A 24636-nucleotide genomic window follows, 5' to 3' on the forward strand; every position below is an offset into this window, starting at 1 on the left:
CTTCATCAGACTGACGCCTGTACTGAAATGAGTTATCATCAGTAAGTCCATAGGAACTGGTATCCAAACCGGTGTGGGTTACAGCAGTAGCTCTGTGGGCTCGAGAGATGCTGTGTGCATGCCTGTTGCAAGCCTCCAGCAAGGGGTGCGTGTGGGGTGCTGTGGGTGGCCTGGTGCTCTGCTGAAGCAAAAGGTGCTGTGAGGCTGGGCTAGAGCAGCCAGGAGTTTGGAGCAGGAGTTAAAACTGACTCATCGTAAGTCAAATACCAAACTGAAACAACTGGTTATTTCCTTCTCTACATTTAGCTAGGCAATAGCTCTCTCCTGAGTGTTTAGGTTTCATTAGTATATACATAAGTGCTAACCTTACCCCAAAAGGGTTTTTTTCTTTCTTTTTCTAAAGTAAAACATGTAAGGCATCTAGCTAAGTTTCTTTTCCAGTTAATTCTTAGAAAGAGAATTGTATTCCATGTCTTTGTACACTCTCTCCCACGCTCTGTTCGATCTTTCTGCACTCCTCTGGGATTTTGCAGTCTCCAAGAGTCATGGGCTTCATATTGGCAGAGTGGAACGTATCATGGCTTAGAAAAAAGGCAAGGAGCCATGGCACAAAGAGCTGATTATGTGAATCTGGTAGCTGTCATTCCTGATTTGGAGTGTGATATAGATGCTTTGATTCAACTGAAATCATTCGACAACTTCTTTAGTATGGTAGATTCCAGTTTAATGCTCTTTCATGAGCAGAGTTTTTTGTGCCTTGCTCATGAGTACAGAGGAAGAGGAAAAAGAGCTTGCTTGTACAACATGCTCTGCTCAAAGTCCCCTTCAAAAGTGTTGGTTTGTTTTTTTTTTTTTACCCCTACGAAGTGAGTATTTTTCCAGTAGTACATAGAAATATGGTTAAGTAGCACCGTGTTGATTCAGAGGAGTGATCAGGATGCCAAGAACGTGATGTCTCAGCATCTAAAGGAAGACAACAAAAAAACCTGTTAAGTAGTAGCAGAGGTACTGACCATGCTCAGTTCCTATGGTTTGCCTACACACTGCCCTCTATTAAGTAACATCATCTAAAATAATGGATTTTGTGGGGAGAAAAAGATAAATAATCAAAAAAACAACAAAAAACATTTGGATGCTACCCAGTTTTCTTACAGATGTGGAAAGAATGATGGTTCTGTCACCCACACTTACCCAAACCATAGTGAAGCCATGGAATGAGAAAAACGTACATAATTTTGTGAGTATACATAAGAATAACCTTGACATAGAAATCATTAAACAAAATTATGATTCTAGGAGACACTGTTGCATATAGCCAACTTGTATAAAGCAGTGCACTGACATATTCAAATATTTATTTACTTTTCAGTTTTCAATAGATAAAACTATCCTGCTGCACAAAGAGTCAATAAAAATTTAAGGGAAGAAAATCTTCCATAATTTATTTCCAAAATAATTGACTTCTAGAAATCCAAGCAGTGATATATGGCTAATTGATTGTTTATTAATAGCTTTCTGTATTTATGTGAAGAATCCTTAAGAGAAAGAGTACTGCAGGGAAAAAATGCCCGATTTTGCATAAGCCAGGTTCAGTGCAATCACTAATCATGCTCCTTACATTCCTTTTGAAATGATGGATCATCCAAATTAATAAAAAATGGTGATCAATGTAGTATTGAATTTAAAAATGAATACAAGATTCATTTTAAAAAAACTCACAATCACAAAAGCCAAACTGCCAATCAAGAACAAGGGTGGGGTTAGGAGAAAGGTAAAGAAAGGGGAATATTCTACCTGCTATCTGTTTTGTTGGGTGTACTGATGACCAGAAAATCAATAATGCTGCTGAGTTTTCCCCTTAACACCATGGAATTATGCAGTGATATGGGTCTCTTAGTAAGTGAATGCATTTATTTAAATGACTTCTATTAGAAACCAAACAGGTTCTCCTTAATAATTTGAGATGATGGTGTAAGCATTTACATTTCTATTTTGCCCTCTCTTCCTGTACAATGCTTTTACACGCAATGCAACGAATTAACATGAGTGTAAATAGTAGAACAATTTCAAAGTGTGTGAAGATTTTCTCACAGAGAAGGTGCTGTAACTTTGATTCTTAAACGTCATGCAAAACATGCCTTTTCCTTGGAGTGAGACAGACCTGGCAGTTCTGCTGTTTAATGAGGAGTGTTGGGGAAGAGGTCTGAAAAGCAGCTTGGGGTAAAATAATACGTGCAGATTTCATGTTCTACAACCAACAACGGCACATTGATTTTTGGTTCAGTACACTGGTAATTTTCCTTGCTTTGCACTTCCAAGTGGTGTAAAGAAAGTGATGATGGAAGAGCGAAGGCAATTAAGAAAATGCTGTACCCACAAGAAGTGTGGGCATTGCTGATCTGATTTGGGGTTTGAAACAGAAACATGGGGAAAGTGAGATATGAATTTTTCTCTTGTTTGGCCCTGCTTAATGCAAGAGACTGAAAGAGGCTGGGAAATGGTGGATTGCTGCTCTTCTTTTGTATTCCTAGGGCCCTGCTGTCCAAAAGGAAAGACAAGCAAACTATCCATTACTTGCTTGCCTTGCAGAGGCTTCTAGATATCTACAAGGTGATTGCTTGCTTTGTGTTTATAATCAGCCCTTGAAGTATGAGGGTGTTTCTAAGGGGAAATCTGCTACAGAAAAAGGCTCAAATCACAATAGTCGTTATAAATAACAAATGTTGCACATCATTAATGACTTTCTTCTGAGTTCCTCAAAGTTTACTAAAACATTTTTCTGAAATGTCTTTCTGTATAATTAACAAAACACTCGCCTAGCTGAATTATTAATTGAATTTCATTATTATACTTTATTTTTATGCCTTCTCTAAGTTATAATGCTCCCTGCTTCTCAGTCATGGAAAAGATTTTTTTAAAGATTTCTTTTGACAAATATTCACAAATATTTCTGAACTATTTTTAATAAAATTTCATACCAAAAATACTTCAATCAAGTTGTTTTCATTTATCTTATTTCTTCATTAGTGACATGAAATCTTTAAGTAGCCCTATAGCTCTAATTCTTATGCTCTCATAAGGGCATAAAACTACCTGTATGACTACTATTTTCTCATGGATTGGCAATTTTCTCACCGCTTTCCCTCTGAAACTTTATAAACCTTGCACGTCTTCTTAATATGCATCTGAAATGGGCTATGTGTATATCTCTACCCAACAGTTAGCACTAAACTGCAAATCTTGTAAATTTCATAGTCTAGGAAAAACACTGTGTCATAAATCTGCTTATAACCCTGCTTGCTGGTTCATTGGCCATAATTGTTGACTTTTTGTAGCTTTATCCAAAATCAAAGGGTTTAATAATCTCTGCAAAATCATAGCAAGCTGCCTACTGTAGCCTGCCAGAACTTTGCATGCTTCCTGGAAGGCAACAAGCAAATGGAGTTTCTGCACATCAGTTTCCTGTTATCGCAGTGAAGTGAGGAAATCTATATGAAAATCAATTTCTGACTTTAAAGTCTTCCTCTGTTACATTAATTTTTTGGGGAGTATTTAGGGTCAGAGGAAGAAGAATTAGCTGATCTAATTCTGCCTGGAAATCTGTTCCTTTCTTTCACCAAGGACTCGTTTGGAGCCAATGGTGTGTCTGCTGGGGACTAACATCATGGGAAGCTACTTGCGCCTGTTGCTTTTCACCTGGTCACTGTGCATCCTTGAGAAGACAGCACCTCCATGCTCCCTGTAACTAACGGTGTTGTCATCTGCCTCTAACTGACACTCTCCTCGCTGTCCTTGCATGCTTCAGGTTTCAGCTTGCTGGGAGAGGCTTCCTGCTATTCCCAAGCTCATGTCCTGCTTAATTAAATTTTTTTTTTTTTTTTTACATCTATACATATGTAAGCCTACTCATTTTGCTGAGGGGCTGGTTTTTTTTTGGACTCAGATCAGGATCAAAGTAAGTGATACAATCAATTCCTACATGAGAGGTCTTCTACATGAAAGGTCTTCGACATGGAACTTTATGAAAATTCATTAACTGTTTCAGGTAATTAATATCTATGCAGTTTCATAAGGACACAGATCTCACTCCTTTAAATTTCTAAGCTATGAAATCTCAAAAATTGGATTTTTGTTTCATATGAATATAACGTTTTAATTCTGGTAATGTGAAATGGGGCTTTAATACCCCAAGGTACATATTTTGAACAAAAAAAACCCCCAAAACCCAAGAAACTTAGGCAATTCAAATAAAAAGTAAGTTCTGATTTTAGGCTTGTTTAGCTTGCCTGGTTTTTGTTTGGCATTTTTTGGGTAGGGTTTTTTTGTTTTTTTGGTTTTTTTTTGAGAACTAGGATGTGACTGCAAAAACTCTTGAGCAGATGCTGTGATTAGTGTCAAATAACATTACATCTGAGGACCTACCTCAGATGAGTATTTCTAGAAATACCCTCCTGTAAGGCAGCGTCCGCACAAGGCCGTTTGCTCAAATTTAACACAAAATTAACTAGGTTTAGCTAGTGAGAATTTTCTCAAAAATTCAAGTTTACAGGCACTTTGTCTTGAGAAAGGATCTGAATTTTCAAAACTTTTAATTTCATAATTTTCAGATGTAAAACTCTAAGATGTGCTTGCAATATGTAAAATTGCACAGAATGAACCGTTGTGTTATTAAATATTATGGTTACAAGTAAAACCCTCAAAACTTGGAATGTGCCAAGAATAAGGTTGCTAGTAAACTATTGATTTGTTCCTTTGCGTGTATACATGAAAACGATCTTTAGTAGTCAATGATGCACAGAATATGCTTTTCTGCATACGCAGAAATAGGGTGTACGTGCATGATGCCCACAGATGCTATTTCTGGCAGTGGACAGAATAGACTAGCACCTACTTACTATTTTTTTCGCTGTGTCCCATGCCTCATCTACCACTACCTGTGGAAATGCAGCTCCGAAAGGAGAATCACAAATACCTGCGTTGGCCGCTTCGCAACACCATCACCGCGTGAATCCTTCATGGGCCTTAATTACAACCCAGGAGACCTCAGAGAGCGGGAGATGGATTTTTACCTCCCGCTAGCCACCAGCAAAACGGCGGCACATGGGGATAACGCTGAAGAGCGTGCACTACGTGTGGTTGCTTAATCTGACTCCGGAATTGTCAAGGCGGCTGGTATTGTTGGCAGCTCCCTGGCAGGCGATGCGCAGGTTACCTCTGCAGGCCACAGAGTGGGCTCTGCTGCCAGGCGTCACGTATTTCACGACTGAACAAAAATAAAGAAGTGCTGTGCTACACTGGCTAAACCTGGGAAACATCATTTAAAGTTACAGGCGGGCTGGCAAGAGAGAAGTGGGCAAGCAGGGCTGACCAATGCAGCATTTTGGCATCTTTTAATCCCACCCCAGCCAATCGCCATTTTCTTCCCTTGGAGGCACGGCTGCTGGGTGGGAGCACAGGCTGGGCTCCAGCTGCCTCCATCCCCTCGGCCGAGCCGGCCGCGCTCGGGAACCAGCCCTGCCGTCGCCTTACGCGCCGTGTGGACGGACACACCTCGGCGCCGCTCTCACGTAAGGAACGCCGCGGCGTCCCGGCCCGCGTTGGTGTCCGAGGCGGGACTAGAACCCACAGCCCCGCGCCTCCCGGCTCTTCGCGCTACCCATGCGGCCACCGGGGCACAAGCGAGGCCCCCGGCGCGCGTGCCCGCCCGGGCGCGGGGAGGGGAGGCGGAGCGGCGCGCGTGCGCGCGCAGCTGGCGGCCGGCCGCGCGCCCTCTCCCAGGCTTCCCAGGGAATCCAGCGGCAGCAGGAAGAGGCGCTTCCCCGCGCACGCGCAGCTGGCCGGGCGGGCGCGCGCTGAGCCGCGGCGGCGGGAGGGAGGGGGGAGGGGAGGGAAGCTGCTGAGGTAAAGTTAGGGGGAGAGAGAGACTCCGTCAGCGAAGCGAGAGCCGGGGAAGCTCGGCGGCCGCCATTACTGAGCCGAGAGCGCCGGGGAGGGAACGGAGAGGTGGGACGGGGCTGCGGCGGCCGGGAGCGCTCGGGAGCTGCGGGCCGGAGAGCGGAGAGAGCCCCGCGGGGAGGAAAAGCCGCCGGGGGCGCCGGCGTGGAGAGAGCGTCCCGGGAATGCTGCCGCTCCCGCCGCCGCCGAGGAGCCGGATCCCGACGGCGCGAGGTGAGGGGAGGAATCCGGTCCCGTGGGACCTGGCCCGGCCCGGAGCGGCCGGCCCGGCAGGCGGAAGGGGAGCGGGGGGGAGGAGGCGGCTGTAGCCCGGCGAGCTGGTGCGGCGGCCGCTGGCTGTAACCAGTTCAAAGGGCTGGGGCTGGCGTGGGGAGAGGGGAGCCGGCCCCCCCTTCCTCCTTCCCCGCTCGTCCCCCTCGGCACCTCCACGCGAGGGAGGGGAGGCAGGAAGGGCAGGGAGTGGAGTGCCTGGTCCCAGACAGGTGATGAAGGCCTGAGCAATGGGAGGGTCTGAGGAGCCTGCTGTACGAGGCTGCCAGCTGGTCACGGCTCTCCAGGGAGGGAGGAAGGCAGGAAGGGGAGCTTCCCTGCTCCTCTCTTCTTCCTTCCTCATTCCCTTCTTCCCCCTGCTCCTTGAGCTTCCTCCCTTCTTCTATTCCCACTGCCTCCCCCCCTTTTCTGTTCTCCTTTCTCTGTACTTCTTTTCCTCCTCATCGCCCCCTTCTACTCGTTCTCATCTTCTCTGTCCTTTTCCTCCTCTACTGAATTTGAATAGTTGTCAATTCTTCTCCTCCTTCCTTTCACCTTCAAATATTGCTCGATGTTAAATTTCAGAAAACTTCACTCCTAATGATGTGTGTGCAATTCTGTTTTTCCACCAGGTGGATTTTAAGGCTTTGAAATAGGGTAGCCAGTTGCAGTGTTGCAGCTTTCAAGCATTTTGTATCCCTTCAACCAGCATAACCTTTAGACTCTCTCCACCCAAGGAAAGCACCACAGATATACAGATATTATGCCACGGTGTTGTAAATATAGGACATAAGGAGTATAAAACACTGTTTTAATTAAAAATAGAAAAAAAGACCATTTACTTATAAAAGGAAGACATACTTGTCACCTTCCCCCCAGAATCCACCCCACCCTTCCTCTGTACCCCCCTTTTGCCCTCTCCTGTATCGCTTTTGATATCAGCGTGGAATATTTCCTTAATAAGTAGGAGGGAAACGTTTTTAATCTAGACCAAAATAGGCCTGTGGGGGTATGTGTGTATTCTTTAGTTTAGTATTGTGCAGATAACTGGAGGATTTTTTTTTCTTCCTTGATAAAGATCCTTGACAGAAATTTAAAAACTCTACCCTGCAGAGTAAAAGCAGTAAAGAGAGAGCAGCATTTGCTGGTCAATTGGACGTCCATTTTAAACCTGTGCGTTGAAGCCAGTTACAGCACCGATATTTGTATACTTACTTCATAAATGAATGAGGAGTTAATAGGTAGCTTTTTTCTGTTGTGCTGTCATACCTTTCTAAGGTTCTTCAGTATGACAGCTGTTTTCAGCAGTGACATTAGTGACCAGAGTTAAGTGCTTTATAAAAAAATCCATACATATTTAAAATTTATAGTACATATCTAAAATGAGCCTATTACAAATATTCATCCAGGTGCATTTTCACAAGGGTTTATTTTCCTATGTGCTTCTTTGAAAATTAAGAAGTGCTAAAATTCTTAAAATTCTATTTATAGTACTCTACTGAAGCTCAGTGCTACTAGAGCTTAGGAAGTATGATGTAAATACAGTAGTTTTTTTTTAAGAGTCTATAGTACATAAAGTATCAGAATTTGTTTAAGCATTTGTTACATTATCACTAGCTTGTTTTAATGTAACAAGTTACTCTTAAGCTTGGAACAAGTGGCGCTTAAATAGTAGGTGGTGGTTTTATTTTTTTTTAAAAGTATCACTATATAAAGCAGCTGCCAGCACTGTAAAAATGTAAATAATTGCAACCAAATGCAACTTTATTTTAGCTAAGGTGTTGCATGTATAACGTAATCCAATTAAATACTTTAGGCTCAGACTAAATTGTTTTAAAATGCTATATTTAGCACTAACAATCAAATGCTGTGCATGTTTTTGAGGTTAAAGATAAAATGTGCTTTCCTAAAGCTGTAGGTGTTTTTCCGTGTGCAAACTTTGTAGGAAAGAAATGGACTGATCATAATAATAGATTGTTCTGTATAAGTTTCCCCTTTGGGAGTTGTTATTTGAGTAGATGGTGCAAAAATAATTCCATTCTGTTTAATAAAGATATTAAAAGGATGCTGATGGTATCTTAAGACTTCCAAAAGTACTTTCTTAACAGAAGATAAATCCCATGTACTGGCGTCCTTCAGGAATATTTTGCATAAAACTTAAAAACACTCCACGTCGCTACTTTTAGTAGACTAATATGTGGTGTGTTCTTAAGGTTACAACATCTAAGGCATCCTTGAGGCGGGATACTCCCTGACCTTTCCTGAAAGAATGGAAGTTTGTGAAGCCAAATACTCAGCATTAACTTCTGCTGGCATAGTTATGCCGGTTACCAAACTGAAACCAGTCACATTTATGGACATGACATACCTATAAGAGTAAAGCCCGTGGTGCGTTCTTGCTATACGGTAACGAAAGAACGCTTTTGGAAGGAGCTTGCGTTGTTTGGGAAGAGAGCTCACCGCGCCGCCGAGAGCTGCTTGTCCTGGCCTGGCCCGCACGGCCGCTAGGGGGCTTTGTAAGCATGCCGGTCCCGGGCAAGTCGGGCCGGCCGTGCCCGCCTCCTCCGCTGCGGGAGAACTTCGGTTCTCTGTCCATTTTAACTCGGTGCTTAAACTAAATAGCGCAGTATGTGACCTAAGCTTCCCCTTGCTTTTAAAGTACTCCACCGTGCTCATGACTATAAGAAAGCCTTTAGTTTCAGGGAGTCCAAATAACACTGGGAATTCTGCATTAGGACTGTCAGCATTTGATTTTCCCTGTATGTATTATTTCTGACTTAATGGGTGCACAAAACTCTTAATCGTTCGTGGATGGGTGGGATTTTTTTTCTATTTTATTTTTTTTCTTCCCCCCGAGAATTTTTAGTGTAAAAGTCACTGTAAGTGAGCTGGAATATTCTTGGGTTTTTTCCATCAGTTTTAAAAAGTACTTGTAAGGGCATTACATTTTACAGATTATTGTTTGAAGCCTCTCATCACTTCCTTATATTTGAGGATTTAAATTAAATATTTAAAGAAAAATGAGTTCAGAATTCCTTGCAGGAAAATCTGAAGCAATTGTTGTGAAGTTATTTTGAATTTGAGTATTAGCTGTGCTTTTCTATTGGAAGCCAATTTAATTAATCTGTGGCTAGTTCTGCACATTACATTTTGTGGTAAATTAGAGTTGTTTCTTTGGCTTTCAGTTACCATTCCCACACCTTTTTTTCAATTCTGCATCAGTTAACATACATGCATAACAGAAGAATGTTTGCATTTAAAAAAGTAAAACCAATACTTGCGTGCACAATTTTGGAAATGTGTATATTGTTGCTTCTTAGCATTAATCTATTTAGGTTGGCTGATTATTATGCAGAATATTATTTGCTGCTTAACATATGACTTTTTACTTGCTCATTGCATAATTTAAGAAAGAAGTGGATAACCAGTGTTCTCATTTTACACAGGTAAAAATGACACGTACAGCTTGTACAAGGTCAAACAACAAACTACTGTTTGAATTAAGTCTCAAAACTTATGGTGTCGGGTCCTGGATTCTCTACTGCAGTTCCTCATGAAGCAAAATAATATGACATGATCCAGATATGTGGATCAGTGAAATTTGTTGAAGTTGCTGCTGCCAGGATTTAAATTTTTCTTTTTGCAGGAAATGAATTTTTAGCCCTTTATCTGTCCTTACTTTGATCCCTCTTTCTTCATCTGCTTCTTCTTTCTTCTATTTTATCAGTTCTTTCTTGGATCCCCTTTGTAAAATTTCTCCATTAGTTCTTTTGTGTTCTTCCTGAATAACTTTGTAAATAAGCCTGATCAGGTAGTCTTGCACTAAGAAACTTCTGTGACCAGTATGCATGTCTTTAGGAGCTTCTCCTGTGCGAAAATTATTAAGAGTTTATTTTTCCTGTAAACTTGTAGTATTTCCTTTCCTGTTAAATATAGGCTTTGAACACATATTGAATGCTCTCAGATATTTAGAAATTTGTAGATAAGTAACTCAAGAGGCCTAAGTTCAGGCTAGTGCAATACTGATAATTTGAGCCTTTGCAGTTTACCTGTTTATTGTACCTTGATCTAATTTGTGTAGGTTGGTTTGTTTTGGTTTTGTACGGGTTTTTGTTGTGTAGTTTTTTGGTTGGTTTGGGGGTTTTTTTTTTGGTTGTTGTTGGGGTTTTTTTGGTGAATAGCAACAATGATAATAGATGGCACTTGAAATGCTAGATTCCAGCTAAAAAATGATGTTTTGTTTTGAATTTAGAAATAAAGTTGAGGCCTTGATTTTAATTTTGGGTAATACACTGGCAGTCTTCAGAGTATTGTTATTAATAGGAGAAATTTAGTAAACTTAGTAAGAACTGAGAGCTTTGAACTTCTGGTTTTAAACACAGATTTGCATTCATTTGTAGTATGAAGTTGGGCAGTCAGGGGTTTTTCTTCTCTTTTTTTAATAAATTGATTACTTTGCTTTTGTATGCAAAGAACTACCTAGGCTACATAACTTCTTTAGGGGTGGTAGTGGGCCATCATACTAACCAAATCTGAAATGAATCACGGTTGGGGTAATCCATTGTCATCTTTCATTTACCTAGCATGACTAATCACCATACTGCTTAAACTGTATTCGTTTTCACTCAGAGTATCACTATTGAAGACACTTCAAGGCATTGTCCTTTACTATCTTGTTTTTACTTAATTGAGCTTATTTTCTGATAAGCAATCTGAATCTTTTTTTCCTAGTGTTGGCTGGGACTTGCGGAATTTTACCAGGGAGCATGGTCTTTACCCTTATTTTTATAACGAAGATTTCAAGTATGGTTACATAATTAAGATTACTAGCACTTGTGAAGGCAAGAATATTGGTGATGTTAGTAAAGAGGACAGGACACATTAAGTGGGTAGGACCTCAACAGACTTCAGTGAATTGAAATTGTTCATGACATTAGTATACTTTGTATCTGGTTTAGTTTCTAAAAAGGATTTTGATTTGAAGGGAAGATTTATTTCTTTTTATGCTTATTTGAGTGAAAAAGATACCTCTTGGTAAATATTGAAAGAGAAGTAACAACATTACATTAAGCTACATCAACATTAGATTTTTTTTTATGGTTCTCGAAGTGAAAATGATTGAATTGTTATTCTGGCATGTTTTAGGTAGAGCAGTAATTACTGATGTGCTGATAGGCCTTGAAATTCAGATACCATACTAAATATTTTCCAAAGCCAAGTTTTGGTTCTCAAAAAGTGTGAAGTGAGGGATGACTCGGTATAAAAACTTACTGTCCGCAGTAACCTGAATCCAGAGCTGTAACTTCCTTGAGATCCTGGTCTTTGATACTCGAAAGTGCTATGCATTCAAAACTTGTCCTACAAATCATTTCAGTGATATCTAATGTGTTTGAATTTACTTTGTGATCTGCTGTAGAGGTCACATTAACTTTCTGTTGGTATATTCATATACCCTGCAAAGCAGACTAGATTGTGATGGCCCTTTTTTTTCATGTGAGCTTTTCTTCACTTGGCCAGCTAATTTACAAACACTGTCACAAGACTATGGTAATTGGAACTAACCCTGAAAAATACTGGTCCATAAACTGTTGCATCTAGGCAACATTACAGAGTGAGTAAAGGACTGTGGGAAAACACTCTTTCTTTCCCTGTTGGCATTGTTTGTTGCTGCCTAAATAGTTGTTGATCATGAGCAATTCTGTAGAGTCTTTCAGATGACATTTCTGCTTCAGCCATCTTGGGCCTGCAGATGGTAAACATCTGGGATTTTCTTGGCTATGGACCCATCTACAAGTTCCTGTGCAGCCACGATTACTAAATAATGAGAGGTGATTAACTATTTTAGTATTTATTAGTTGCTAATAATACAGCATTCTACGCTAATGTTTAGAATTCATCTCAGAAGACTTTGGGAGACATGTATTTGAAAATAGTGCTTTCTCTGGCCTCTTAATGCTTCTGGCTGATCTCGTGGGGGTCTGTCTTTGAGCTTTCTCTTGCGGCAGTGTGACCTGCACAATGGCTGGTGTCCCCTGCCCCCAAGCCCCAGATGCATTCTGTCAGGCAGAGACGCTTTCCTCTCAGTGTGTCTGTTCTTCCCTATACTCTTCTTCAGAGTCCCATAGTCTGTTTCCTCATGTGCAACTATCTGCTCTGCTCACCTAGCTGTGAACAGCTAGGAGATAAGGGCAGGGAACGTGACTTGCCTCCTGTCTTCTCTTTCAAGTGATAGAGTTTAGCTTTGCAGCTAGGCTAGGCTTGGTGCGGGACTGATAGCCTGCTGCCTAATGATTTTGGTGGTGTTTGGTACCTCAAGTTGAGAGTTGCAATATTAGTGTGGTATTGGTATGTTGCCTATCACTATTGCTGAACCTTTTTTGTCCAAAAGGAAGTTTAAAGCTTAGACTTTTTCATTTAGCTGTACTATTCCTAAAGCAAAGTGGAATTACTAAGAATATAATCATAAGCGACAAAACTAGAAAAAGCTCTACCATACCTTTTTGATGTTATGTTTAGCACATATACAGTGTGGTGCTACATCTTGCTTAAAAATAATACCTTTCCTTAGTTAAAAGAGGCTTACATCATGATCCAGTGCAAGTGCCTCAAGTTCCTTTCCATTTTTGCATCTTAATATATGCATCACTGTCCTGACATTCAAAGTCTGGGTTTTGTGTGGATGCAAACTGAAGAAGTTCTGTGGAAGAGAGTTCTGGTTTTGGTTACTCTGTAGCAGCATCCCTGCCATAAAATCAACACTTATGAAGGTTATACTAATAATTTGTATCCTAGTTGAGAATTCATAATCTTCAAATATAATTATGCTTTCAATTTCTGATTTGTCACAATCTGCGAGAACTTTTATTTAGAAATGCTGTAGTAAAGGTAAAAGGGTTTTGAGGTAGACTGTACTTTTTTCCAATAATAAAATTTATATAAATGTGTTTAGACGTACATTCATTTTATATATTTTGCACTTACTGCCTATACCAACTTCATCTTACAAACCTGTGGGGGTTTTATTTTAAATTCCAAATTCTTCTACAAGTGATTAGTGATTTTTAGATCTCACATTTTGTGTGTTACTTGAGACGCTATATTCACTTTTTTTTCAGAAGAGGCTTCTGCAACCTAGGTATTGTTAAAATACCAAGTTGAACTTATGGAATCATGGTCACTTAAGAATTGTGCCCTGTCTGTCCCAAGTATTAATAGCCATGCTTACAGGATTTAAAGCCTCTAAGTTTAGAAGAAGACCAGCTTGAGCTCTGAGTTCAGTTTACGGGTTTAAAATGAGGAAAACAATCCTTGTGCAGAGGTGAAGTGTTGTATGTTCTCTGATTGCTACTTCTGCTTTCACAATTTTGAAATTATTAATGAATCTTACTTTTTGTTTTCAGATTCCTCAGGGAAGGACTTACTGAAGGACGCTGTTTAAATGTGTGACATTACTGCAGGAAGATCACAGCAGGATAATAATCTTGCTTTGCACCTTGTTTTCCTAGGGGTAAGTTTGGGCTTTAGGCCTTCATAGTCTTATGTTTAAGGGGGGAGGCGGGTGAATAAGTATAAGATGATACACCTTATTTTCTTTGTAACTACATGTGGAAATCTAAAAGCCTGTAGAGACAAGGTCCTATGGTGCAGTGATTCTTCTTGCAGTGATGCCATACACTTTGTGTCTTCTGTAGTTCTTCAGAATTTTTCTATTTAAACACAGAAATGCTCTGTTATCTTCAATTTGAAGACTGAAATTAGTTGGAGAAATCAAACAACCCCTCCTTGGAATCTGTGACAAAGATGAAGAGGATGGGGGGCGAGGAATTGGAGTCTTTTCAATTTGTTATAATAGAATTAGGCAGACTGAAGTAAGATAATCGAACTAACTTACCGTGAATTTCCAGTGTGTATATTTTAAAACTGCACAAACGATATAGTACCTTTAAATTAGTGTTGTAGTGAAAAGAAAAATCTTCCATTTGGGGAGCAATTTAATAAAGAATACATATTAAATGTTAAACCATTATGATGTCAGGTTTTTACCAGGTTTATTTCTAAATTAATATACATTTCATTCTGTGACTTTGCTTTGTGCAATCAGTGCAGAGTAGAAACTATATAAAAAAATGAAAAGAAAACCACACTGATTTTAAATAGCTTTACCGATTCAACTCTCACTATGGTGAAAATCTTCCATGTCAGAAATTTTCTGAGAGGCTGTGTTTGTTTTCCCTTTGTCAGTGCCCCATTTCACCTTACTCTTTGTACTTACTCACTTAAAAATGTATTGATTTGACAAAACATTTATTGCTGAAGGAGGAACAACCTTTGCTACATGAGGATGTAGGGTATCTGAAAGTATTGATTGTTTCTTATAAACTAGTTGCAAATTGACAGCGTCTTCCTGATTAAATTAAATAATCCCCTCGATGAAGATTTTTGTGTTCTAGTTTAGTCCATGTCAAATCTGTATTGTGCTGTGGTAAACAGAAAACATTTTATAGTGGAAGTGCTGACTAAACCTCTCATTCTAAATAGTTTGAATGATGCTACTATGATAAGCTTTGCTTTAGAAAGAAAACACTGGGTTTATTTGTAGTAATATAAACACTGCTTGTGAAGGATTTACTTTTGCTAAGTATTTTTATTCCCAGAGCCGTTTTCTGTTAGCTCTAAATTCTGTGTTTTAAGACCATAAAAAAGTGGAAACAGTAAAAAGCAAAATTTAAAATACAAGTTCTCTTTCTGAATATGGCTTTGAGTAAACTGACTTAAAAAAATAAAAATCATTCCTAAAAGACAGCATAAAAGTTTCAGTTCTTGCAATATAAAAACTCTCAAGTATAAAAATTAGACCAAGTTTACTTTCCTTTTCATTTTGTAATGAAATTGATACTTTATCATGAAAAAGGTACTTTCCTTGACTATGATTTCTATAACTGAAAGCTGGTTTTATATATGTGTTCTTTATTTTATATTTTGGTCAATGAATTTCATTACAAATATCATTACATAAATACTATGTTTCTAATCAGAATGTCAGTTTTCTATTTCTAGGTGTTAGTTGGAAAGCTCTGTTAGCCAGGCATTGATTCTATACAAGATATTAAAGGTTTCAATATTTTTATCTTCTATTGCAACTTTTAGTGATACAAATACTGCTTTTACTGCTGCGTGTCTTCAAACTCAGATAGGTTTTAGCAGTTGTGAAGTAGTTTTACAAGTATTAAAGCAGATTTTGAGAGTTTTTTGGATGACAGATCCTACACATCCTTTTTTTTAAACTAGAGGAAGGTACTACAGTACCATTCTCAACAAATTGTTGCTATGAATGACAAAATACATAACAAATAAAGCTGGAATAGAGACTAAAATTTCACTATTGAGGCTTGTTATACTTTTTTCTTCATATAAGGGCTATTTACAAGTTTGTTTACATACATTGATGTTGTTATTTAGTACTCCACAAATGTAAAACCAAATATGTTAAGTACAGTAGTCTGTACCTTTCATTTATAGTGCCATGTGACAGCTGTCTTTTTACCAAGAAAATGAGAAAAATATTCTTAGAAAAATATTTTCACAAAATTTTACAACGATGTAGGAGGTACCTTTGGACAACCTCTGGAGGTCATCTTCTCCAGCCCCCCTGCTCGAGCAGGTTGCACAGGACCATGTCCAGGTGGGCTTTGAGTATCTCCAGTAAGGGAGACTTTGCAATCTCTCTGGGCAGCTTGTGTCAGTGCTCAGTTACCCTCACAAGAAAAAAGTGTTTCCTAATGCTCATATGGCACCTCCTGCGTTTCAGTCTGTGCCCATTGCCTCTCGTCCTGTCATTGGATGCCACCAGAAAGAGTCTAGCTCTGCCTTCTTTGCACCTCTCCTCCAAATATTTGTATGCATTGATGAGATGCCCCTGAGCCTTTTCTTCTCCAGACTAAACAGTCCCAGCTCTCCCAGCCTTTAGTCCCTTAATCAGCTTAGTGGCCCTTTGCTGGACTCTCCAGTAGCTCTGTATCCCTCTTGTACTGTAGAACTGGACACAGTGCATCAGGTGTGGCCTCACCAGTGCTGCGTAGAAGGGAAGGATCATCTGCCTTGATCTGCTGGCCATACTTTGTCTAATACCGCCCAGGATACCGTTAGCCTTGTTTGCCGCAAGTCCGCATTGCTGGCTTGTGTTCAGCTTGCTGTCTGCTGGGATCCCCAGGTCCTTTTCTGCAAAGCCGCTTTCCAGCCAGTTGGCTCCCAGCATATACTAGTACATGGGGTTATTCCTTCCTGGATGCAGGACTTTGCAGTGCGTGAGTTTCCTGTCAGCCCATGTCTTCAGCCTGTCCATGTCTCCCTGCATGGCAGCGCAAACCTCTGGTGTATCAGCCACTCCTCCCAGTTTTGTTATCAACACACTTGCTGAGGGTACACTCTACCCCGTCATCCAAGTCATTAAGGAAGATGTTGAACAGTGTTGGGCCCGGTGTTGGCCCCTGGAGTACACCGCTAGTTACTGGCCCCCAACTAGACGTCATGCCACTGATTGCAACCTGCTGCGCCCAGTCATTCAGCCATTCAATTTTTTATGTTTTCCTCATAATGTTATTGTTTCTAAAACAGTAAATAGCTTTCCAATTGCAGTATGTATATAAGCAAACTCTTCTGATTAATAACTGAGAGTTAGTGGTAATCATTATACTTGATGACAATTTCAATAAAGCCACTGGAACCTTGTAATAATTCTGTGGAAGTTTGAATGTAGATATAGTAGGTTTTGTTTATGGTTATTAAAAGTTTTTGGTTTTTTCTAAAGATGGAAAGAATGATACAACATTGTAATCTTAAAATCTCAGACATAAGTCTTATTTTTCTGTACCTAGTATCTGTAGGACAATATTTGTATTTTTCTGTAGAATTCAGGTTAGAAACTTCTCCTTAAAAGCAGTTTACTTTTTGTATACAAATAAAGTAGTTTACTTTGGCAAATAGGTAGTGACTGAGCCATATTGCCAACATCCTGGTTTTACAACTTCTTATTTTGAAAGTTTCTTTACTGAAACCTAAAACCAAACATAGAAATGTACACAGAAGTAGTGTTATTCATGCAGGTAAGCATGCTATCTAGTAGAAGTATGAGTGTGAATAAAAGTGTATATAAGTGAATATTTGGTTTGGTTTAGAGTTTTTGTGTTGTATTTATCATAGTGGAAGATGCTTTCTTGTGCCTAGTGCCCATAAGCTATGAAGGAAAACAGTGATTTGGGGTGTGGGTTGGTTTTTTTTTGGGGGGGGGGGGTTGGTGGTTTTTTATTTTTTTAGAAGTATGCTGATCACCTATCAAAATAGGTGATGAACTGTTATTAAACTATGCCTAAAGCCTGTTTATTTTAAAATTTATAAATAGCATTAACATTAATGAATTATGAGTTTAAGACCTCATTTAAAGTGGTGGTAAGATTTTCATATACATAGAAAACAATTTCAGGGTGAGCAAGTATATGTGCTTTTTAAAATCTCTTCTCTCGTGAATATTAGAAAGAAATACCTGCAATCTTTAAATTTCCTCCCCCCCCCCCCCCCTTGTTTTCTGTAGGAAGATGATGCTCCTCATCCTAATCATCTGAGGTTCTCTCAATGACAAGCTAAAGCAAGAACAACTGAAAGCTATTTCTGGAACCCTGGATATACAACTTAAATTTGTAGGAACCTTTCCAGAATGAAAACCACATACAGTTACCTTGATACTTGCAAAAGGATGAGAGGAAAGTTATGATGGCAAAAAACAAAGAGCCACGTCCCCCATCTTATGCTGTTAGTGTTGTTGGACTGTCTGGAACTGAAAAGGACAAAGGTAATTGTGGAGTTGGAAAATCGTGTTTGTGCAATAGATTCGTTCGTTCAAAAGCAGATGAATATTATCCTGAGCATACCTCTGTGCTTAGCACAATTGACTTTGGAGGAAGAGTTGTTAACAATGATCACTTTTTGTACTGGGGTGACGTAACACAAAGTGGTGAGGATGGAATTGAGTGCAGAATTCATGTAATTGAACAGACTGAGTTCATTGATGATCAGACTTTCTTGCCTCATCGGAGTACGAATTTACAACCATATATAAAACGTGCAGCTGCCTCTAAACTGCAATCAGCAGAAAAACTAATGTACATTTGCACAGATCAGCTAGGCTTGGAGCAAGACTTTGAGCAAAAACAAATGCCTGAAGGGAAATTAAGCATAGATGGGTTTTTATTGTGCATTGACGTAAGCCAAGGATGCAATAGGAAGTTTGATGATCAACTTAAATTTGTGAATAATCTTTATATCCAGCTCTCAAAATCTAAAAAACCCATAATAATAGCAGCAACGAAATGTGATGAATGTGTGGATCATTATCTGCGAGAGGTTCAGGCCTTTGCTTCAAATAAGAAGAACCTTGTCGTAGTGGAAACATCGGCAAGATTCAATGTCAATGTTGAAACATGTTTTACTGCACTGGTACAAATGATGGATAAAACTCGTGGTAAACCTAAAATAATTCCCTATCTGGATGCCTATAAAACTCAAAGACAGTTAGTTGTTACAGCAACAGATAAGTTTGAAAAACTTGTCCAAACTGTGAGAGACTATCATGCAACTTGGAAGACCGTTAGTAATAAACTGAAAAACCACCCTGATTATGAGGAGTACATAAATTTGGAAGGAACAAAAAAGGCCAAAAATACGTTTTCAAAACACATAGAGCAGCTTAAACAGGAGCATATTAGAAAAAGAAAAGAAGAATACATTAACGCATTGCCAAGAGCTCTTAATACTCTTCTGTCAAATCTTGATGAAATTGAACATTTGAGCTGGTCAGAAGCCTTGAAGTTAATGGAGAAAAGGCCTGACTTCCAGTCCTGTTTTGTAGTGCTTGAAAAAACACCCTGGGATGAAACTGACCATATAGATAAAGTGAATGACAGAAGGATTCCATTTGACCTTCTGACTACGCTAGAGGCAGAAAAAGTTTATCAAAATCATGTGCAGCATCTTATATCTGAAAAAAGGAGGGTGGAAATGAAGGAGAAATTCAAAAAAACTCTTGAGAAAATCCAGTTCATTTCACCCGGACAGCCATGGGAAGAAGTTCTATGTTTTGTAGTGGAGGATGAAGCATTCAAATACATCACTGATGCAGATAGTAAGGAGGTGTATGGTAGGCATCAGAGGGAGATTGTTGAAAAAGCCAAAGAGGAGTTTCAGGAAATGCTTTTTGAACATTCAGAGCTGTTTTATGACCTGGATCTTAATGCAACACCAAGTTCAGATAAAATGAGTGAAATTCATGCAGTTCTGAGTGAAGAACCTCGATACAAAGCTTTACAGAAACTTGCACCTGATAGAGAATCTCTACTGCTTAAACACATAGGATTTGTTTATCACCCAACTAAAGAAACTTGTCTCAGTGGCCAAAATTGCACGGACATTAAAGTAGAGCAGTTACTTGCCAACAGTCTTCTGCAACTAGACCATGGCCGCTCAAATTTATACCATGATAGTGCCAACATTGATAAAGTCAATCTTTTCATTTTGGGCAAAGATGGCCTTGCGCAAGAATTGGCAAATGAAATTCGGACACAGTCCACTGATGATGAATATGCGTTAGATGGAAAAATATATGAACTAGATCTTAGGCCAGTTGATGCAAAATCCCCATACCTGTTGACTCAATTGTGGACCTCAACCTTTAAACCACACGGTTGTTTCTGTGTGTTTAACTCTATTGAATCGCTGAGTTTTATTGGGGAGTGCATTGCAAAAATAAGGGCTGAAGCTTCTCAGATAAGGAGAGACAAGTATATGGCTAATCTTCCATTTACATTAATACTGGCTAACCAGAGGGACAGTGTTAGCAAGAATTTACCTATTCTGAGACATCAGGGACAGCAATTGGCCAACAAATTACAATGTCCGTTTGTAGATGTGCCTGCTGGTACATATCCACGCAAATTTAATGAGACCCAAATAAAACAAGCTCTGAGGGGAGTACTGGAAGCAGTTAAACACAATTTTGATGTTGTAAGTCCAGTTCCCACCATTAAAGATCTGTCAGAAGCTGACTTAAGAATTGTCATGTGTGCCATGTGTGGTGATCCGTTTAGTGTGGATCTTATTCTTTCACCGTTCCTTGACTCTCACTCCTGTAGTGCTGCTCAGGCTGGCCAGAATAATTCTTTGATGCTTGATAAAATAATAGGTGAAAAGAGGCGTCGAATACAGATAACTATATTATCATATCATTCATCAATTGGTGTCAGGAAAGATGAACTTGTTCACGGATATATACTGGTCTATTCTGCGAAGCGGAAGGCATCCATGGGAATGCTTCGGGCATTTCTTTCTGAAGTTCAGGATACAATTCCTGTCCAGTTAGTGGCTGTTACTGATAGCCAGGCAGACTTCTTTGAGAATGAAGCAATCAAGGAACTCATGACTGAAGGAGAACACATAGCAACAGAGATTACTGCTAAGTTTACAGCTTTATATTCATTATCTCAATATCATCGTCAAACTGAGGTTTTCACATTGTTCTTCAGTGATGTATTAGAGAAAAAGAACATGATTGAAAGTTCCTACATGTCAGACAGCACAAGGGAAACAACTCATACAAGTGAAGATGTTTTTCCCAGATCTCCCAGAGGAAGTTCCCTTGACTATAATTATCCAGATTCAGAGGATGATACTGAAGGACCACCACCTTACAGTCCAATTGGTGATGATGTAAGGTTACTCCCAGCACCTAGTGACCGTTCAAAGTACCGATTGGATTTGGAAGGAAATGAGTATCCTATTCACAGTACACCACTCAATTGTCATGACCATGAACGCAACCATAAAGTGCCTCCTCCAATAAAACCGAAACCACTAGTTCCAAGAACAAATGTGAAAAAGCTGGATCCTAACCTCCTGAAAACAATTGAGGCAGGTATTGGCAAAAACCCCAGGAAACAACCTTCTCGAGTGCCTGCAGCACCACCAGAAGATACAGACCAATCTGACAACTATGCTGAACCTGTTGACACTATTTACAAACATAAAGGCTTTGCAGATGATATCTACGCAGTTCCAGATGACAGTCAGAATCGTATTATTAAAGTTCGAAACTCAATTGTTATAAATACGCAAGGCGAGGAAGAAAATGGGTTTTCTGACAGAATGTCCAAAAGTCATGGGGAAAGAAGGCCTTCAAAATACAAATACAAGTCTAAGACTCTGTTCAGCAAAGCTAAGTCTTATTATAGGAGAACACATTCGGATGCAAGTGATGATGAGGCTTTCACCACCTCTAAAACTAAAAGAAAAGGAAGACATCGTGGAAGTGAAGAAGACCCACTTCTTTCACCTGTTGAAACATGGAAGGGTGGCATAGATAACCCTGCTATTACATCGGATCAAGAATTGGATGATAAAAAAATGAAAAAGAAAACCCACAAAGTAAAAGAAGATAAGAAGGTAAGGCAATTGATTTAAATTCTACTTACAACTTCTGGTGCATTGTAAGAAGGGAAGAGTCAAACTATGCAAGAGTGTCACCCTATTTTGAAAGAGGTGATTTAAAATTTTGATGTAGCATTGTTTGATTCTTGTACAAGTTTCTACTTAACTTGCTCGGAACTAGCAAACCTGAGGGAATGAGATGGTTTGTCTACTTAATCAGCTGTTCAATAAGTTTCAGTTCTTTTCACCTCTGTACATGTGCAGTCTCTCTTTCCTATGAGTGAGCGAAGGCAGAATTTGGTCCACAGATCCTTCCTTGTTAATCATAACTTTTTTTTTTAAAAAAAACAAACAAAAAAAAGCTGCTTTATAAGTACTTGGGTAGAACTGGTTCTTTCAGTTCTTGCAGTTCCGGCTGTTGGAATGAAGTTTAGGGCTGGTGAACGAAAGGGGTGGTTTCTTTTTAATTCTTGGTTGTCTACCTGGAACTCTAAAACAAGAGCACGAAAAGGAAACTTTGTATAGTGTTTTTACAGAATGCTGCATTTTCCTGGTGTGGGCAAGCAAGTAATCAAGTTGAAAGCTGTGCTACCTGTACAGTTCTCTATTCAAAAAAAACCCCAAAGGGAACAAAATGCCTGCCCAGTGTGGGTTTCTAAATAATAATGTGACACTCTGCTTGAAAAATGTCTATGTTTTATTTTGATTTTTTTTCTTCATAGTTACTTATTTTTTGACTTACTGTTTTAAAACTTATTATATCAAGGTAGTGTTATGGTACAGGTACTGGATGCATACTCTTTATAGTTTAGATTTCAATTTTTAAGCTAGATTATTGTCTTGCACATAGTTTTTGTGTAACATTAAATCAGGCATTTTCCTGGTCAGTTAGATTTTCTTTCTTGTCTCAAAATAACTTGACCTTTTTAATATTGTCTTTTGTATTATTTTAAAAACATCCCTTTTAGCTTAAATCTGACAGTACTTGAATAGCGTTTAGAAATAAGCTTTGTTCAAGTAGAACCAGAGTTAAATTTTACTAATGGATTAAATTCCAAATTGTACTCCGTAGTATGCAGCTGTGATTTGAATTACACATGACTGATTTAAAGGGCACTACATTTTCTTAAGGCTTACTCATAAGCATAGATAATGATGTCTTGTGGGTATAAAATCATTCGGTTAAAAATACTTTGAAGTTATTCTTTTGGGGAAGCTTAAATGTTATTAAAAACAATAATTTAGATAATTTTGATTGAAATAATCTTGCTACATAGAAATTGAAATACAGTATTCATAATCCTCCTAATGTCTCGGCTGTGTTCAGTTGACAGAAGGTTCCTCCGAGTTGGATATTTATGTTTGAACTGTATAGACCTACTGTAGTGGGATCTACTCTTCCTGGCACTGTGTCAGGAAACGCCCTGATATCTTTACCAAAGCCTTTACTTTTGGCTTTGGCCTGTTGAGAGGCAGCCTGAGTCAGAAGCTTCAGGCTGTTCTAAATTTTTGTATTGGTTAAGAGTCTTGAAGATTACAAGAGACATCTTTCAAGTTTTCTTTAACTTACCTCTTGGTTTTATTAGTGTTGTTTGTTTGTTTTTTAACTTGCTAGTTGTGGTCCAGGGCTGATACTTTCAAATTGGAGAAAACTTTTAATAGTAGAAGTACAAATTATTGTAATGATGGAGAAAACAAATTTAACTTGATAGCTAAAATGTTTGCAAGCATTCAAAATATCTAAGAATGTTGAGTGCTTAGTGCTTTTGATAAGTAGTGACTTCTATGTGTGTTGACTTGCATTACGTTGAAGTGAGAGTGGTTCCCATTTGTGTGATGAGTCATTCTAGTTTGTAATATACTCCTTTGGGTTTTTTAACTGTTGATTTTTTTGCAAGAGGCATGCAGGTTTCTTTAGTTTTGGAACTTATTCACCATGTTTTCCTGTGTTGTTTTAGATGATCAGCTAGAAGTCTTTAACTACAAAAACTCAGAAATTATTCGAATGGTCTTTTCCTTGTTGAATATTATTTAGTCCATGCGAGGGATGCTCGTGCACCACTATTTACTGATTACTTGTTGGTTTTTTTTGAGAATTTTGACCTTTTGAATGTGAAAGGGATAAATAAAACTTTTGTACTCCTTTCTGAATATTTCTTAAAGCTGTTACTGATACTTTTTCTAAATTGTTCAGCTGTATGTAAAGAGAACATAAGATACACATGTAACTATTCTTGCTATAATTATAGTGATTCTGAAATACAGAAATCTTATGAACAAAATGAATTTGGAAAAACTCAACCTTTGAAGTCTGAGGTTCTCATCTCTGTCAAAGATTACAACTTGATCTCTCTCTTTTTTTTTTTTTTTTTTTTTTTTTTAAACTAGCTTTGTGGTAATGCTGTTGCTTTTTAAAGCCCAAATAGGATGTAACATTCTTGATACTCCTTTCATCTTTGTTGGTTTGAGGAGTTTGAGATGTGGTGTTTCTGGGTGGGTTTCTTGTATGGTATTGCAGGAAGCTCCTATGCACAGTCATTTCTGGGTTTTGCACTTAGGTTTTCAGTTATGCAAAGCAGGTTTCATTTAGAGACAGAATTTGCCTATGCAGATTTTTACATTTAGAATTAAAAAAAAAAAAAATTGGGGGGGGACGGACATTGGAAGATAATGTGTTTCAAGAAAGAGACGTGACCTTGCTGAAGGATGCTCATTCTGTCCCGATGCTTTCAGACCCCAGTCTCCCAACTTACAAGATGAAATCATATACAGGTATGGGCACTAGGACATATGTAGGGAGGCAGGAGATGGGCGTAGACTGATTATAGGATTCAGGTAAAAAACTGAAGGGAGGAAGGCCAGAGCTGGGAGGAAGGGAGTTTTGGCAAACATTAGGAAAAACAACAGTGCTTTTTTACAACCCTGAAATTAAGTTGTTGTTTGACTGATTTGCTAACACAT

At 39.0% G+C, this 24636-nt stretch overlaps 1 protein-coding gene across 2 annotated transcripts in view; it reads left to right on the plus strand.

The window, feature by feature from the left end:
* Positions 1–5839: 5839 nt before the first annotated feature.
* Positions 5840–24636, plus strand: part of ARHGAP5 (Rho GTPase activating protein 5) — a 48417-nt gene continuing 29620 nt past the window's right edge. Inside the window, exons 1-3 of one of the 2 annotated variants that reach the window (XM_054826462.1) lie at positions 5840–6168; positions 13605–13711; positions 17792–21690. In XM_054826462.1, coding sequence (XP_054682437.1) covers positions 17968–21690 — 3723 coding nt within the window. In that variant the 5' untranslated portion in view covers positions 5840–6168; positions 13605–13711; positions 17792–17967. The remainder of the gene's footprint in view (positions 6169–13604; positions 13712–17791; positions 21691–24636) is intronic. The other variant, XM_054826463.1, reaches the window with a different exon arrangement.

The sequence above is a fragment of the Grus americana genome, chromosome 5 (genome assembly GCF_028858705.1).
Source record: "Grus americana isolate bGruAme1 chromosome 5, bGruAme1.mat, whole genome shotgun sequence".
NCBI lineage: Eukaryota > Metazoa > Chordata > Aves > Gruiformes > Gruidae > Grus > Grus americana.